This window comes from Suillus plorans (assembly GCF_016647745.1).
Source record: "Suillus plorans strain S12 chromosome Unknown HD556scaffold_29, whole genome shotgun sequence".
Classification (NCBI taxonomy): Eukaryota; Fungi; Basidiomycota; class Agaricomycetes; order Boletales; family Suillaceae; genus Suillus; species Suillus plorans.
This window is the reverse complement of record NW_024537413.1, coordinates 3,739-20,911: the sequence shown is the minus strand read 5'-3', so window position 1 is coordinate 20,911 and position 17,173 is coordinate 3,739. Positions and strand designations below refer to the sequence as shown.

Here is a 17,173-nt window from a genome sequence, read left to right as displayed (position 1 = left end):
ATGTCCACGGTAGGACCAGAAGTTACTAATACTCCGTAGGTCTTTCGACCGTCTGTTTTTTGAATGTGCAATTTTGGTAAGCTGGCTATTATTGCACACTTGGCACAAGACTAGTACCGTTTTGGATGTATATTATGGCATAGTCGCTACTTGGTCGCTACTAGCAAAAGGTTTGACAACAGTGTCACAGTTCAAACGTATACTTTTGCACTTTGCATACCGTTTGATATAGCGCCATCAATGCATCACTACTGCGCAATGTTTGGAATTTACACTACCAACCTCCTAAAGGCGTTTACAGCGAGCGCAGGAACAACGAGGAGTCTAGAACGAGAAAGATCTCAGTGTCTTGAACGAAACTCTATTACAAACGGTGCGTCTACCTAGAACGAGAAAGCTACAGCTAATGTTAGACGTGTTAACAACTCTAGGTGACTTTTAGAACGTACATCTCAGTGTCTTGAACGAAACTGAGATGCACCTGCGCTACTGGTACTGGTCTTATAGTAAGTGTGTCAGGAACTTGAATATATGAATGAGAGACTGAAAATAATCTAGGATGCGAGCCGATGTCACTCCACCGCTCGCCTATGTCCATTTTGGCTTGAGCTCGTACCTATCACCTCCCGGACATCCTTATCTCGGATCCTTCGGCTTCTCTCGTCTCAGACGTCTTGGCTTCGTAGTCCAACACCTCCCAATAGGTAAGAAATGAAATTCCGCTACCAGTCTTCTTCCAGGTCAAGTTGTGTTGACGTAGGTATCTCAGTGTCCGTCATTTCGTTCTGACTTTCTTATAGCAATCTAGGTTGCAGTCAAGGAAATAGTTTTGAGAGGCGATACAGACACGTTGACGATTATCAATGTTAGTAACCATGGATTCTACCTTCATTCAGCTGACCTTAGTCCTTTAGCGGTTGTCCAAAGAGATCAAGATATGGTTGAAACTTGAGCACGAGAACATCGTTCCTCTCTGGGGAGTTGCAGATAGCTTTGGCTGCCTCCCAGAACTTGTTTCGCCATGGTTAAAAATGGTGCGCTGGCTGGATACCTTCAGCGGGAGCACGAAAGGCTTTCTTACAACAAAAGTTTGCACTGGTTCGGTCAATTTCTCATCTTACCATATTCAGCATGCTGAGGGCTATGTTCAACGTTTTGTCAGTGATGCAAGAGTCAACTCACAGATTGAGGCAGTGCGTTCCCGACCAATTACCCATGGTGACTCGAGCGACGTACGTACACATTTATGAGTTGTGTGGAAGCCCAACTGAAGCTTGCTTAGAATAATGTTCTCGTTGATAAAGATGGAAAAGCAAGCTTCACCGAGTTCAGTCTCTCTGCTCTCGTTCCTGAGAGAAGAAGTCAAGCATTAGTGCCAACCAATTGCGGAGGAACCGCACCCTACATGGCACCAGAATGCTTGGCAGTCGATGATGAAGATGATGAGTCGACGCCGGTATTCTCTCCGAAAAGCGATGTATACTCTTTCGGAGGGATCATGCTGCAGGCACGTAACCTGAATTATCAATATTGAATCAGCTTAAATCTCTGCAGGTATCGGAGGGCAAGGTTCCATATCATTACATCCACAACCCGTCAACCATACTCACCTTCATATTGCGCGGAAAAAAGACCCAAAAGGCCTTCCGTATCTGTTGTCAGGGACAGCGACTGGAATTTCATCCAGAGTTGTTGGTTAAAATATATGGAACGTCGGCCCTCTGACGAAGACATTCTGAAATTCGTGGAAGGACGGGCTGGAATTCAGTCCTTGTTTTTTATCGCGTGTAGATTAGGAACCATGGATGTCGTCTGGATACAATGTCAGGAATCAAGTGAAGTACTGATCGATTGATTCACTTCTCGGCTTAATCAGCCCACAAGCATGTTTCCTGTACAGAGTAAAGTAAGGCCATAGTCAAAGAAAGCTACTAAACATATAGCACGACGACCGTCAGATATCGTACACGCATTCATCGTCCAATGACTCTGAATCATAATCCAAGTCCTAGTCACCTAACACTTTTGAATCATCAATATCAACAGATGCCTCATTGTCCGAAAAATACTGGCCCACAAATGCCATACGAAACGCCGTGCTCGGGCTAAACAGTGTGAACTTCGACTTCCCCAAGTGGACCTTGACCACCGAAAACATATATCCTTTCGGCGGCGAGTCGCTTTGTTGGCGAATCTCGATAGCGATCTCTGGCCATATGGGGTCATCCCCAGGAAACTGCTCAAGCTTGTGCACGGGGAGCACGTGGACCTCTGGCGGATACACAGTCATGTCTAGCATGAGCACAAGCTGATCTTTGAATGCAGGGAACTGCCGCTGTGCTTCACGAACGCGCGATTCTACATCTTTGGCCATTCCCGAGATTTTACTGGTTTCGAAGCCTGCAATGACTTGAAGACTCTTACGGATATCGCGTGAGCCCCACGGCCCTGTTGGCGATTCGATCGAGAAGTATGAGACGAGGACTGAAGGGACTCACCAACGGTGCACCTTAGAACTTGACACCACTTCTTGTGTCCATTGTGCCAAGCGGTCCTTTGGCATTTCTGCGAGCAATAGATTGATACCAAGCAGCCTGTGCACCGACACTTTTTGTTGACAAACTTGGATGCGCACAATGGACACTGGTGCACATATGAGCACCCAGGCAATCAGAGAACCTGTGAGAAGAAGATATCGTAATATATAGGAAAGGTTTTCGTCACATTGGAATATAATGCAATATATGACTATGTAAAAGCACCATAATCAGCATAATCCCCACCAAGAACTCACCGGTTTACTGATGCATGTGATGGAACTAGTAATTCCAGTCACCTGTCGTCCATGATCGAGGTTCTTCTATAGTGGCAGCATCTCTGGTAATCCGACGGATGTATCTGATAAGGGTGAACTTCTGACTTCAACGGCATTACCTTGTCTACAAGGTCACTAGAACTAATAATTGTGGCAAATTCTCATTGTCAAAAGTATGTTCGCCTGGGAATTTATAGACAAATTAGTTACTATACTATCAATCAATAGTAGTCATACTATACATGTTAACTTCCCAACTCGCACAACTGGGTATACTACGACATCTCAATAGTATCTTCTAATACTACTGCTTCACGCGTCTTTCATCACCAAAATTACAAGACCTAGACCTAGGTATATATGGCAATGTCGGAGCTACTACACCTGCCATAAGTATCTGGCGCAAGTCCTCAATGTCGGACAATGCTATGTAGGAAACTAAATGAATGTTTCTTATTACGTGCAGACAAGTTAAGTATTACATAATACTTCAACTTCCTCTGTCACCAACTTGAAGCGCACTGAATCTCTAGGTGATCACCACGACAATAAATGATATCCGGCCATCTACCGTGACAAGCTACTGATATACTTCAGCTGGTCTTTTTGTTTTTAATGGCTCAAGAAACGGCCTGCTTCAGTAAGGCCACTCAATGGATATTACGCGCACTCATCGGAACACAGACATGAGGCTTTTGTAATCGGGGTGTTGACCACGGCATCATGTTAACTGTCCCAAAGCTCGACTTATATACTAAATATCGACCAATTTCCAACTGGCCCTCACTAAAGCCCATCACATTCTCATATTCCGTACTACCCACCCATCATGTCATTTGCTGCAGTGGGATCAAGTTTGCGGCTCAGTGCAAGCGAAACACAAGCGCTGAAGTCTCTGCCAATGGCAACACAAGTTGGATACCTGATCATACCAATTCGTTCTATGACTAATATGCATTCAAGATCACTGCAAAAAGGGTTCTACAGGGATCCCCCACAGATTTGGAAAGGCTGGTTGATTATATTTCGGTGTTCAATTCCTCCTGTTATTGTTGCTTGGTACCCATCTTCCACGCGACACTTGATTCAATTCAAGTACCAAACTACATCAATCCCAAGACTATTCCTGCCATCATGCGTGCAAAGTCGTCTGTCATGGGATTGGTGAAAATCTGCACGGTTACCCCTTCAACTCTTAATGTCAAGGACGATCCTGTGACAAAGTATATTGTGAGGAAGTGGGACGAATTATACCCGTGGATGCGGTTCTTCGCTCGAAATTGCCTCCCTCCTCCTTATGATGTCTCAGTTACTCCTCCACGCCCTGATATTTGCAATGTGTTCGATGCTGCAAAATTGTGCATCACTCCGCTCTCATTAATCTGCACCCAATCGGAAGAAGGGCATCATTTTCTCCGTTCTTCTATCTCTGTGCAGCACTTTATTGCGCAGTTATGGATATTGATTGGAAACCTTCAGGGAGATGTACTCCAAGGCGATCCTGGAAATTTAACAGATGGCCTTATTTCTATGCTCCAGGCGTCCTTTGCGGTAACAAACCATGTTTGCATATCCGAATCTGAAGATCCAAACAAAACCACTCTTCCGTTATCGACTTATGTACAAGCTGCCGGAGGGGTGAAGCCCGTTGTTTTCACCCTTCTCAGATACATCCGTCGGATTACCAGAGATGCTGCTGCTATAGAAGAACCTCGATCATGGACGACAGGAGACTGGAGCGTAAAACAACTTTATCTCTACACTGCTGGTCTCCATTATTCCTTCGAGTTTCTCAAGATTATCAGTCACCAAGATGTTTCATGTCACGCACAACTTATCCACCAAGGTTCAATTCGCACGGTAGTGGACGCGATCGCTCAGATGTTGCCTAATATCTTGGTGCAAGCAAACAAGGAATTAGATTTTGATCCACAGCTGGGACTCGTGGGCAGGCAGAACATTCTGTGGTCGGGGTACTCCTACGTTGCATCTGCTATTCGCGATGCAGATGACGGGGTAACATGTGTATGCCAGGCAATCAATGCTGGCATCCTTCAAACATTGGAGAAGGGGGTTATTTGCCCGCCTCACATCAATCGTTGCGATCACCCATCCCGTGGCCGCTTGGGTGACATAGAGTTGCTCTTTCTCCTCGCCACATTTTTCATGTATGATAGGGTCGTTAAATCAATTGGCCGACACTGGTCTCACATACAAAGTGTTCCTACGGAAAAACGAGAGATACGCGACAAAGGGTTGGGTGTTGCTCTCGAACTTGTCCTGATATCCACTATCGATGCTATGGACCATCGTAGTGTGGAACCTATAAACTTCCATGAATACAGGTGCAGTGGTTCAGGAGTACGCTAATCATCACTAGTTCCATCATATGGGTGCTCATATGTGCGCCAGTGTTACAATAACATTGCATGAGTCCCCTTGCCACCCTGCCCTCTGCCACCTGCACGGCTACAGACGATACCAGGGCCTCTCCTGCCCTTGAGATAGAACACAGGATAGAACACCGGACCAATATAGAAGAGAACCCCGGGAGATGCCGGATTAGATAAGCGGTCTGGACCGCTATGACGACATAGGTCTAGAAGACCTTATCAAGATAGAAGGCAAGCCTCGTGTTGCCTCGTGTACTGATAGAAGGATGCCTCGTGCTCCTTATCTTAGATAGAAGCATGCCTCATGGCCGCTATCTCTGACTCGATAGATAAGCAGATTAGAACCCAGCTTCAAGCTGAGCTTAGATACGATAGAGTAGCCTTATATAAGGTAGACGATTAAAGTAGATGTTCCTCACTTTAATCTACTAGGTTTTATCCATGAACTTCCTCTGAATGATCAGTCCCAGTCACTTCAGTCTAAGCCGCACCTTAAGGAAAGCCGACGCTACCTTAAGTGGAACCCCCGAACCTCTCATTCGAGAGAAGATCCTCCGTCTCTCCAGTAGCGAGCCCGCTATCAGATTAGGCAATCCGCCTAAGGAGAACTCGAACTATCCTAGTCCGTAACAAAAGATTAAAGTCTTACTTTCCCGGCCCCGCTCATCACGCGCCGCCGTTGAAACTGAACCGACCGCACCGCTGAGACAAGCGTAGACCTCTACTCTCGTGACCAAATCGCCGAGACCGGCGTAAAGCTATCCACAAATTGTCAAGACAGACGTACGAAGCTTTGAATCCTTAAAGCCTATCACTGTCCCTTCGCACCACTCCCTCTACCATGAACGCACCGACACAGATCATGATGATCAGAAGAAATACCGACGCCGCCGCCAACCTTTCAGGAATGGAGACAAGACACCACCTGAAGCAACGACGATGCTTTTCTTGCCATCACGTTGGACACAAAGCCAACGACCACAAGTGCCCGATGAGGAGAAAGATTATCGAAGAAGAAACAGTCCGCAAGACAGCGGCTGGTAAGGAAAAAACTGGACCGCTAATGATTAACAAAAATAGCGTATCCAAGAAGAAGGAACTACGGGTTGCCGCCACCCTCATGTCCACCACTAAGCCGCCCATTACGACCACCATGGTCATAGACTCGGGCGCATGCGACTCATTCATAAGCAGAGAACTCTGCAAGAAATATCGCATTAGAACGCACCTCCTTCAGACACCAAAAAAGGTTATGAACGGAGACGGAACGATAGTCGAAGGAGGCAAAGTCAAGAGATTTTGCCGAATCATTATAAAAATCGACGACCGAGTAATGCACGGACGATTCCTCGTAATGCCGCGCTTAGACGACATCTTACTCGGATTCACATGGCTGGCCGCTGTGAAACCTTCCATAGACTGGAAGAAGGGTACGGTAACTATCCCTGCCACTGACAAGTCAAAAGGACTTGAGAGAATGATTGAGAGAGGTAGGAAGAGGAACGGGTTGAAGCCGCTCTTCCGTAGAGAAAAGAAGACGCGAAACACGCGCCAAAGAAGGGAGGTAGGCATCCTGACGAAGAAGAAAGAAGAACTCCGAGATGAGTATAAACTAGATCTGACAGAAGCACCTGTCACGCAGAACCTCCGAAATGAGGCTAAACTACCAGAACCGGCTGATTCGCCGATGAAAGATCTCCGAAACGAGTTGAAACTAACTTCAGGACAACAGGAATTCGAAACGGCATTAAACCCGATCGAGAAACTCCACGAAATCCTTGAGTATGCACCGGCTACCAAGCCGTTGGAACCCCACGCCTCGACATCCCAGAACGTCGAGAAGAAGTCCACGAGACAGTCGGACTTAGTTGCCACCCCACCACCCGCAGATAAATATAGATTTTCTGCAGTACCTGCCAAGATCTTAGGAAAAGGCAGAGCCACTTTCGACGAGGAACCCCCTCGTGCAAAGATCCCTAGACCGGCCCCTGAACCGGAGAAAACTCAGAAGTACATCTTTTCAGCAGAACCTGCTTCCGTTCTTGGAAAAGGTAGATCGGTAGTCACGGCAGAAGCGCCGTCACCGAAGAAACTCCGCCACGAGTATAAACTAGCAGAAGATGAACCGGCCGCTGATCAATGGATCAACCAAGCCGAGCCGATCGTCTCTTTCCCAGAACGATCGGGAACAGCACCAGTCACTCGCCCATTCCTCGTGCCCACACCAGCCGATCAGGAAATGATGGAAGACACTGACGATGAAGATAACGACGAGATAGTCGTTCATACTGCCCCCACGGCCCCTGCCATAGCAGAAGAACCCGCGACGACTCCGATGGAAGTAGATCGGATTAAACAGCAGAACTACTTTCAGCGAACGATAAAGCGTATCGCAAGACACTGTCCCCGCCAGGACGACCCTGTGGATGTTAGATTATTCCAGGGAGAGATCGCACCAGTCACGGATCAGCCCGACCCTGACTGCGGAAACCTTGATTTAGATTTTTAGATTTGATCGGTGATCAAACGGCTTACTTGGGGGGTGAAATTCTCATTTAAAAACTCATTTTACTCTCAAAATCCCCTCACCCCGGCCGCACCCTATCTTTAAATATCGACAATCGCCACCAGTCCGGCATGACTATAAACTGTACACGAGTCCGGCATGACTATAAACTGTACACGAGTCCGGCACGACTATAAACTGCGCAGAAGTCCGAAATGACTTGAAACTATCCTCGGTCCGGAAAGACCTTAAACTATCCCAAGTCCATCACGACTCTAAACTAAGAATAGAAGGACGAACCCGGAGATACGGACCCCTTCACCTTGAAGAACTAGACTAAAACACCGAGAAACTCCTGCAAGCCCCGGATGCCTTACCTTCACCCACTGTCCGGAAAGACGCTAAACTATCACGAGACGAACTCCGTGGAAACTCCTGCAAGCCCATGGAACCCTCTAGAATGCCGATCGAGAAAACCAACTAAAGAACATCTCGAACGATCAAGACCCCCGCGTATCCCACGCATAGAACCTTCGATATCTGATGTGAACATCTAACAAAAGATAGAAGAAGAAGAAGATCCTCCGGAAAGAGGTTAAACTATCAAGAGACGAACTCCACGGAAACCCACGGAACCCTCGAGAACCCGACCCATCATGGCAATAACTATCACCCTCTGATGACGATTCCTGAACCTTGATAACCAACAAAGGATAAAGGAAAGAATGCACCTATCACGGAACTTCCCTCTGATAGCGAGAACGAGGCATCGATAAGCCCTCATGATTGAACCTTGATAGGAGATAACAAGTTAAAGAAACAAAAGATAAGCATGAATCAAACGGAGCTTGAAACGATCTGGAAGAAGATATAAACCCTGACTTCCCCGAACATCCTTTCAACGAACCTCCATCATGTCGACCTCTATTGAAGAAAACTCTCCCGTCATTGTTACACTGAAGGACTCCGACTACGGACGAATCCTCAGAACGATTGAGAATAGCGCGTTCAATGAAACAGCTATCTTGACACCCGCATACTCCCAAGTGATCGACGACATCCTTGGTGAACTAGATGCCAGACGTGCAGCAGGCACCTCCCTTGCTGTATGCATTATAAGAACCACGAAGCTATTGGAAGATGTAGCCAATCGTGTTGACCTCGATGAAGAAACGAAGAAACTCGCCATCATTCATCTACAGAAACGGATCCGCGGCCTCGCACTCCATCTACTCCCGCTTGATTTCCCCGACATCACGAACCAAGCTGTCAAAATTGTAGAAACCAGAAAAGCCAAAGAAGAAACCCGTTCGGTACGCCTACCAAGAAAACGTAAGGCTACCACAGATTGTACCCGCACAATGCTATGCAAGCGCTGCGGAGGATACGGACATCATTGGAAGAAGTGTCCAGATTATGTTTGTTGCATCTGCGATGAACTCGGACCTAGCCATTTGTCCATACACTGCCCTGGACTCAACGGACGCATTGTCCTACAAGAGTTTACAGATGAAGAGAAGTTTTTCGAAGCTCTCTCAGATTGGGAGCACAACCATATGGCGCTCGCGGACCTAGAACTTCGGCATCCCACCGAACTGTCCCTTAACCCTGAAACTCCCCCCGCACCATCCACCTCCACGTCCACGAAACCGGCGCTGCCGTCCTTGACGATGGAAGATGTCGTAGATAATCAAAGTCGGTGACTTTGACGATAGTAATGGGGTAATGTTACAATAACATTGCATGAGTCCCCTTGCCACCCTGCCCTCTGCCACCTGCACGGCTACAGACGATACCAGGGCCTCTCCTGCCCTTGAGATAGAACACAGGATAGAACACCGGACCAATATAGAAGAGAACCCCGGGAGATGCCGGATTAGATAAGCGGTCTGGACCGCTATGACGACATAGGTCTAGAAGACCTTATCAAGATAGAAGGCAAGCCTCGTGTTGCCTCGTGTACTGATAGAAGGATGCCTCGTGCTCCTTATCTTAGATAGAAGCATGCCTCATGGCCGCTATCTCTGACTCGATAGATAAGCAGATTAGAACCCAGCTTCAAGCTGAGCTTAGATACGATAGAGTAGCCTTATATAAGGTAGACGATTAAAGTAGATGTTCCTCACTTTAATCTACTAGGTTTTATCCAGAACTTCCTCTGAAAGACAGTCCCAGTCCTTCAGTCTAAGCCGCACCTTAAGGAAAGCCGACGCTACCTTAAGTGGAACCCCCGAACCTCTCATTCGAGAGAAGATCCCCGTCTCTCCAGTAGCGAGCCCGCTATCAGATTAGGCAATCCGCCTAAGGAGAACTCGAACTATCCTAGTCCGTAACAGCCAGTGTCCATTGTGCGCATCCAAGTTTGTCAACAAAAAGTGTCGGTGCACAGGCTGCTTGGTATCAATCTATTGCTCGCAGAAATGCCAAAGGACCGCTTGGCACAATGGACACAAGAAGTGGTGTCAAGTTCTAAGGTGCACCGTTGGTGAGTCCCTTCAGTCCTCATCTCATACTTCTCGATCGAATCGCCAACAGGGCCGTGGGGCTCACGCGATATCCGTAAGAGTCTTCAAGTCATTGCAGGCTTCGAAACCAGTAAAATCTCGGGAATGGCCAAAGATGTAGAATCGCGCGTTCGTGAAGCACAGCGGCAGTTCCCTGCATTCAAAGATCAGCTTGTGCTCATGCTAGACATGACTGTGTATCCGCCAGAGGTCCACGTGCTCCCCGTGCACAAGCTTGAGCAGTTTCCTGGGGATGACCCCATATGGCCAGAGATCGCTATCGAGATTCGCCAACAAAGCGACTCACCACCGAAAGGATACATGTTTTCGGTGGTCAAGGTCCACTTGGGGAAGTCGAAGTTCACACTGTTCAGCCCGAGCACGGCGTTGTGTATGGCATTTGTGGGCCAGTATTTTTCGGACAATGAGGCATTTAACCCCGATGTGCTAGTCTTTTCCACGTTAAAGCCCCACGTGCACGGGCCTAGTGCTGCTGTGGTTCGGTTCAAACCCACGGTCCAAACCTGAACAACGGTCAGGAGTGAGATTCGCGGTCTACCATTGCCCGAATGGTTCTATGCTGGTTCGAACCTTCCCTATCGATAACCCCGATGTTAGTGCTGGGGGCAGAATTGGTTGTGAGCAATTGCGCCGGCATAACCGGCAGAACCACCACTTCTGCCGCTTGGCAAAATTGTCAATGCGCTGTAGAAACAACAATACTGAGAGGAACAAACAATGCTCCTGACTGTATCTGTAAATGTTGTGAGGTCGCGCGTTGCCTAGTCTGCTATACTTGAGACGACAAGTGCGTTCGACCCTAAAGGGGAAGCGAGTGCAGCAAGGATCTGGTAGTAGGCGCTGAAGGTGCTACTGGTTGGCCAATGCGAGGCGCGGGAAAGCGAAGGTACGCGCGAGGCGCGGGAAGCGCGCGCGCTGTAGAGACTCGCGCCTCTCGATGCCGGATATGCGGCCTTCTTACCCATTTAATTCCCTATCTGTATCAGCTCACATCCTAAGGACCAGTCATTCGCGCTCTCGCGCGTGCGCCCTACGTACGCGCCTCACTCGCACATCGCACACGCACGCGCGCCCTTCGCGTGCACGCTCCATAGGCCTTCGCGCTCCTACCGTCCGTCCCTCTGTCCTTTGTCCTTGCTGATTCACTGGTGTGTTATTTTTATCTCTCTCATTGAATTAACGAACCTTCGGTCCGACCTCTGTGCTTACATACAGAGAGTCTATTTAAACTTAGAATATATTTAGAAGTTGATATGGTTACTCGGTTCGGGAGCGCGCTCGGAAGCGCGCTCGGAAGCGCGCCGCATAGCATAATCTCCCTTCTTAAATAGAGGGAGGATTCCTTCGGTTCTGGTACTTACTTTCCCCTTATCTTGATATACTGCAAAGTGTAGAGTTCTCCCTCCAATACTAGAAATCTGATTATACTCCTCCACTGTTGACACCTGTGCCCTTGCTACTCTCTTAAGGACTCCTCTCCTTCATCGTTCAAGCGCGCGCCCGCTTATGCGCGTACCCTCCGCATCTCTCGCTCACGCGCGCATCTCGCGCGCCTTCGCATCGCCTACGCGCGCCTTCGCGCGCGTTACTTTCCCGCGTCTACCAGCACCCGTCTAGTTGACATAGTTTCCCTCCACCTTATTCGCGAGGAACTTCTCTCAGTAGCTGTCCTTTGGGTCGAGTTGTATTCTCGTATCCAGGTCTTGCTGTAGAGCCCCCTTTCTTTTAGTGTTTTCACCCACAGTCAAGATTCCTCACCTTCAACTGGAGCCCACCGCGAGGGACACTTCTGAGACAACCGGTCGGGTACTCAGACCCAACAGTCGTCGCAGAGCTAGAGAAGAAGCCATCGCCGCATTCGACAGAGCAATTGAATCAATTCTACCAGGACCCTTATTCCTTCAACCCGCACGCGGTCGCTCGCGCAACATCTCAGAACCGCCACGACCAGATCTAGCGCTCTTAGCGCGCGCGCCTAGACAGCCGATATTGCCAGTCACGCCATCACCGGAAGAATCTGTCAAAGAAGAGTCGTCTGACGACTTTGAAGCAATAGATAACCCAAGAAGCCAAGTTCCCGGAGCGTTCCTCCATACGCCCAACCAACCTCCTTTTATTTCTTCTGACCTATCAGCGCTAAGCGCGCTGACCGAACTGACCGATTCTAGCAAAACCCCGCTTAACGCATTAGCATTCCCCGTGCGCGAGAACGCGCCTCCTACAGTGGGAATTCCGAAAATCAAGCAAGAAGTGTTCGAAACCCCGCGCGCACCGCCTTCAATTCCAGGCGGTATTGTTATAGCAAACCTTCCCTTCGCATACGCGCGCCAAGTGCCAATCAGTCAGAAGACCTCCGCGCCTACAACATCCCAAACACCTATTATGTCCACCACAAGAACCAGAATGCCCGTCCGTGGGACAACGGACGCGCCTAAATTTGATGGCACCGCGGACGACCTCGCTGACTTTATAGACCTATACGAGCAGCTCGCTGATGAAGTAGGTCTAAAAGGACTCGACCGCATCAAAGGCATCATCCGCTACCTTGAGCGCGATGATCGCGAATTATGGGGCGGAATGCCTGAGGCGCAAGTAAGCGATTACGACGCCTTTTTAGACGAGGTCAAAGTAATGTATCCCGGATGGGATGGCAAAAGGCGCTACGCGCTTGCGGACCTACAAGCCATCGCGCACGAGTATGCTAACAAACCGATGCCTTCTTACCAGGAACTGAGCAGTTACCTGCGCGCATTCAAGAAGATCATGCAACCGCTTTTGGCGGAGGACCGAATCGGGAAAGCCGAGCGCGACCGCACATTCATGGAAGGTATTCCTAAGGACACTCAGGCGCAAATCCGCACGCGCCTCATGATCAAGTTCCCGGACCACTACCTGCAAGATCCATATCCGTTCATGAACATTTTCGCAGCTGGACAGTTTGTACTACCAGCGAACGCGCCCGCACCAAGCGCAACGGCTAGCGCGCCTAAGGCGGCATCATTCACTAACCTGGTCACAGCTAACACGTCAATGGAATCGCCCGCGCAAGGAACGGTAACCAAGCGCGAATATAAGCGCGAGGCGTCCACATTCAACGACTGCTCCTTTTGTGGCAGTCTTGAACATTATTATGCTCGTTGCACGGAGAGACAAAGGTACATCGACGCGGGCAAATGTAAGGTTAACGAAGAGACGCGCAAGCTTGTTTTGCCAAATGGCGAGTGGATTCCAGGTCGAGGACTACTCAAGGAATGACTAGACCGACACCACGCGAGCCGCGCTACCTCAGATACGACCGCTAGCGCAAGCACCACAGCAGGGCTGTTCTATCGCGCGTCTGAGGAGATCGACGCGGTAATTGAAGTAGGGTCATCCGCGTTTGTGCACACAGTCGCGCGAACAGAACTTGATGGAGACGATGACACGGTGGACCTCATGACCGAGGCGCTAGCCTACGTAGCCGCGAAGCGCAAGCAGAAGCGCAACACCAAAGGTAAAAACGTCCGCTTTGACGGTGTCGAAGTACCCAGCGAAACCCGCGCGCGCCCGAGGCCCGCATCTAGACAAGCCACGGTAGAGGAGGAGATAATCTCCCCCGAAATACAAGCCTCGTCTGACAAAGGTAAAGGAAAGGAGCTAGCGAAAGTTGCGCCGTCAAGCGCGCCAATAGGCGCAAAGGCGCCCCCCAAAGGAGCGGCGCCATCGTCGTCCACGCCTTCTCCATCATCATCATCGCCATCTGCGACCACATCATCATCAGCATCAGCATCGGTATCACCATCATCGTCATCATCGTCACCGGCACCATCACAATCATCATCGTATCGTTATGCATTCGCTCTCGAGGACAAAGAGGCCGACAAACGCGTTGTCGAGCGTCTTCTCGATTCCAATCTCAACATTCCCGTAAGGGAATTATTAGCTGTATCTCCTGATGTTCGCCAACATTTCCGCGAACTTACGACCAAGAAGCGTGTCACGGTAGGCGCAGTATCAGTACACGAATTATCAGGACACCCCACGACCGATCAATGGTTAAGGCAATACGAAGACGCGCGCATGCGAAGCGACGACGGCAGGATCGTCGCAGATCACTTCGCGCCCCTGCGCTGTATCCGCGCGAAGACATCAGAGGGGTGCACTCTCACGTGTGTCCTAGACCAAGGCGCAGAGGTAGTAGTCATGCCAAGAGATGTGTGGAAGGCGCTCGGAGTACCGCTCAGATCGGACCACAGCCTCAACATGGAATCAGTGAACACATCACGTGACACGACGCTTGGAGTCGTGGAGAATGTTTCGCTTGATTTTGGCGCAGGACCCATGTATTTTCAAGTCCAGGTCATCGAGCGCGCGACCTTCGAGGTTTTGCTAGGGCGCCCGTTTTTTAAGCTTACTTCATGTCGCACATTTGATCTCCCTGACGGGGAGCAGGATCTTATACTGACAGACCCTAATGCGCGCAAGGAATTGCGCATTCCAACCCTACCTTGGGTCAAGTGTTCGCTCACAAGAGACGCGAAGTGCGTTAACAACGCACACTCGCACGCGCTCAAGGAGGAGGAACAGGGTTTTTAAGTATCGATGATCTGCAGCATTCGCGGGGAGACACCTATTCGCATTCGTTTCCCCAATTATTTTCATTATCGCATCATGTCTCGTCTTCTCGTATTGCGCCTAACGCACCGCGCATCGCGCGCGCTGAAGGCGTTTCTCATTCTATGCTCTTAAGGAGCAACAACACATCGTCTTTTGTTTCTACGCATCATCTTTCCGCTGGTAGTATTCCGCAGTATTCAGCGCGTTACGCGCATCTAACATCCACACAGACCGCTATAGAGAAGGCGACTATTGACGCCTTCAATTCATGTTATTATTATGATCCCGCCCTTCACACGCTGGTCTACAAACCAGTCGCGAAGAAGGTGCGGACCGTGCCTACCACTATGCCAGCAGAGTATAGGGTAGTGCGCCAGTTGCCAGAAGACCCGTTAGCAGGGTTACCAGACTTACCCACCCATCCCCCAGATTTCTCTCCAGGCGCGCGCTTCACGCGCGAGCGCGCAGACAAGCTAGACCTCGACCCAGCAAATTGGCTGTGGCCAGAGGAACTCAAGTTAGTGCGCTGGCTGGTTCGCGTTCACGAACTCGCCTTTGCGTGGGGCGCCTCAGAGCACGGGCGTCTCAACGAGACCTATTTTCCGCCGTACAAAATTCCGACCATTCCGCACACCCCGTGGTCTCAGCGCAATATTCCGATTCCACCAGCCACCTTAGATGAAGTAGTGCGCATCATCAAGGAAAAGATCTCATCAGGAGTATACGAGCCATCAACGGCCGCGTATCGCTCGCGCTGGTTTTGTGTCGTCAAGAAGGACAGAAAATCCTTGCGCCTAGTTCACGACTTGCAGCCGCTCAACGCGGTAACGATTCGCGACGCGTCGCTTCCACCATTTGTTGAACTTCTCGCGGAATCATTTGCAGGTTATGCAGTGTATGCTATATTGGATTTATATTCAGGATATGACCAGCGCACGCTTGACGTGGAGTCGCGCGACCTGACAACCTTTGGAACGCCTTTGGGCCCTCATCGGCTAACCACCCTTCCTCAAGGGCATGCTAACGCTGTACAGGTTTACCAAGGCGATACCGCGTTCATCCTGCAACACGAGATTCCAGAGTTCACGTCGCCGTTCGTGGATGATGTCCCAATCAAATCAGTACGAACGCGCTATCAGCGCGAGGACGGTTCATACGAGACAATACCCGAAAACCCAGGAATCCGGCGCTTCATATGGGAACATTGCATCGTCGTCAATCGCATTCTCCAGCGCTTAGAGAACGTAGGTGCAACCATCTCCGCGACGAAATTCATTCTAGCTGCGCCCACGGCTATTATCGTCGGGCACAAATGCACGTTTGAAGGGCGCGTACCAGAAGAATCTAAAGTCCAGAAGATACGCGACTGGCCCGAACCAACGAATCAATCGCAAGTGCGCGGATTCTTAGGGTCTTGCTGCAAGTAGGTGAAAACGGGAAGCGCTATCCAAATCGATTTGGCTCCATCGCGCTAAATGACGTGGAGAGGCGCTACTCTCAAGCGAAGCTAGAACTCTTTGGACTCTTCCGCGCGCTACGCGCGGTGCGCGTATACATATTCGGGGTAAAGAATCTGACGGTGGAGGTAGACGCGAAGTATATCAAAGGTATGATCAATAACCCGGACTTGCAACCTAACGCGACCATCAATTGATGGATTGCGGGTATCCTCTTATTTTCGTTCAAACTCGTTCATGTACCCGCGCAAAAGCACAAAGGCGTGGATGGCCTCTCAAGGAGACCACCCGCTGAGGAAGATCCCATTGAGGACGACGATCATGAAGATTGGATTGATCGCGCATACTCATTCGCTATTGCACTGCTGAACGATCGCGCGCGCCGCGTAGCAGGCGTTTCGGCAGACATACGCCATGAAGCGCATCGCACATGTTTTATTTCGCAGAGCGCGCACGTGCCAGCGTTGCGCGTATATTTCGATGTCGCGCAGACGGAAGAATCGGAGCCTGATATTTCGCGCTCGGACACAGCGCGCGCGCAAGACGCGCTGATGACCACAATAGAACAGTTCCTTACCTCGCGCGAAAGACCCACTGACGTTTCAGATCAAGAATTCGAAAAGTTCGTCAACAACGCAGCACGCTACTTTGTCCTGGAAAGCAACCTATGGCGCAGAGCGACGCATGGCAAACATCAGCTCGTGTTGCCTCCAAACAAGCGCTACCGCGTTCTGAAGGAGGCGCATGACGATCTAGGGCACAAGGGTATCTATACGGTCAGCGCGCGCCTACGCCTGCGCTTTTGGTGGCCACACATCATTGAAGATATCAAATGGTACGCGCAAACGTGTCACGAATGCCAAGTGCGCCAAACACGGAGG

At 49.7% G+C, this 17,173-nt stretch overlaps 5 protein-coding genes across 5 annotated transcripts; 4 read left to right on the top strand and 1 right to left on the bottom strand.

The window, feature by feature from the left end:
• Positions 1-711: 711 nt before the first annotated feature.
• HD556DRAFT_1308455 (kinase-like domain-containing protein) lies at positions 712-1,534 on the top strand (the record flags this gene model as incomplete). Its single annotated transcript, XM_041300139.1, has 5 exons — positions 712-756; positions 809-865; positions 915-1,034; positions 1,131-1,232; positions 1,283-1,534. The coding sequence occupies 5 exons, from the start codon at positions 712-714 to the stop codon at positions 1,532-1,534; spliced, it is 576 nt and encodes a 191-aa protein (XP_041159987.1).
• Positions 1,535-2,008: 474 nt separating this feature from the next.
• On the bottom strand, positions 2,009-2,931 carry HD556DRAFT_1476802 (uncharacterized protein; the record flags this gene model as incomplete). Its single annotated transcript, XM_041308543.1, has 4 exons — positions 2,009-2,448; positions 2,499-2,565; positions 2,795-2,801; positions 2,837-2,931. 4 exons carry the CDS (start codon positions 2,929-2,931, stop codon positions 2,009-2,011), a joined length of 609 nt encoding a protein of 202 aa, XP_041159986.1.
• Positions 2,932-3,949: 1,018 nt separating this feature from the next.
• On the top strand, positions 3,950-5,185 carry HD556DRAFT_1308453 (uncharacterized protein; the record flags this gene model as incomplete). Its single annotated transcript, XM_041300138.1, has 1 exon — positions 3,950-5,185. One exon carries the CDS (start codon positions 3,950-3,952, stop codon positions 5,183-5,185), a length of 1,236 nt encoding a protein of 411 aa, XP_041159985.1.
• A 3,443-nt stretch (positions 5,186-8,628) lies between these two features.
• Positions 8,629-9,417, top strand: HD556DRAFT_1308452 (uncharacterized protein; the record flags this gene model as incomplete). Its single annotated transcript, XM_041300137.1, has 1 exon — positions 8,629-9,417. One exon carries the CDS (start codon positions 8,629-8,631, stop codon positions 9,415-9,417), a length of 789 nt encoding a protein of 262 aa, XP_041159984.1.
• Positions 9,418-10,134: 717 nt separating this feature from the next.
• HD556DRAFT_1308451 (uncharacterized protein) lies at positions 10,135-10,646 on the top strand (the record flags this gene model as incomplete). The annotated part of the gene is made up of 3 exons (XM_041300136.1): positions 10,135-10,199; positions 10,311-10,609; positions 10,630-10,646. The coding sequence occupies 3 exons, from the start codon at positions 10,135-10,137 to the stop codon at positions 10,644-10,646; spliced, it is 381 nt and encodes a 126-aa protein (XP_041159983.1).
• Between the last annotated feature and the right edge of the window lie 6,527 nt (positions 10,647-17,173).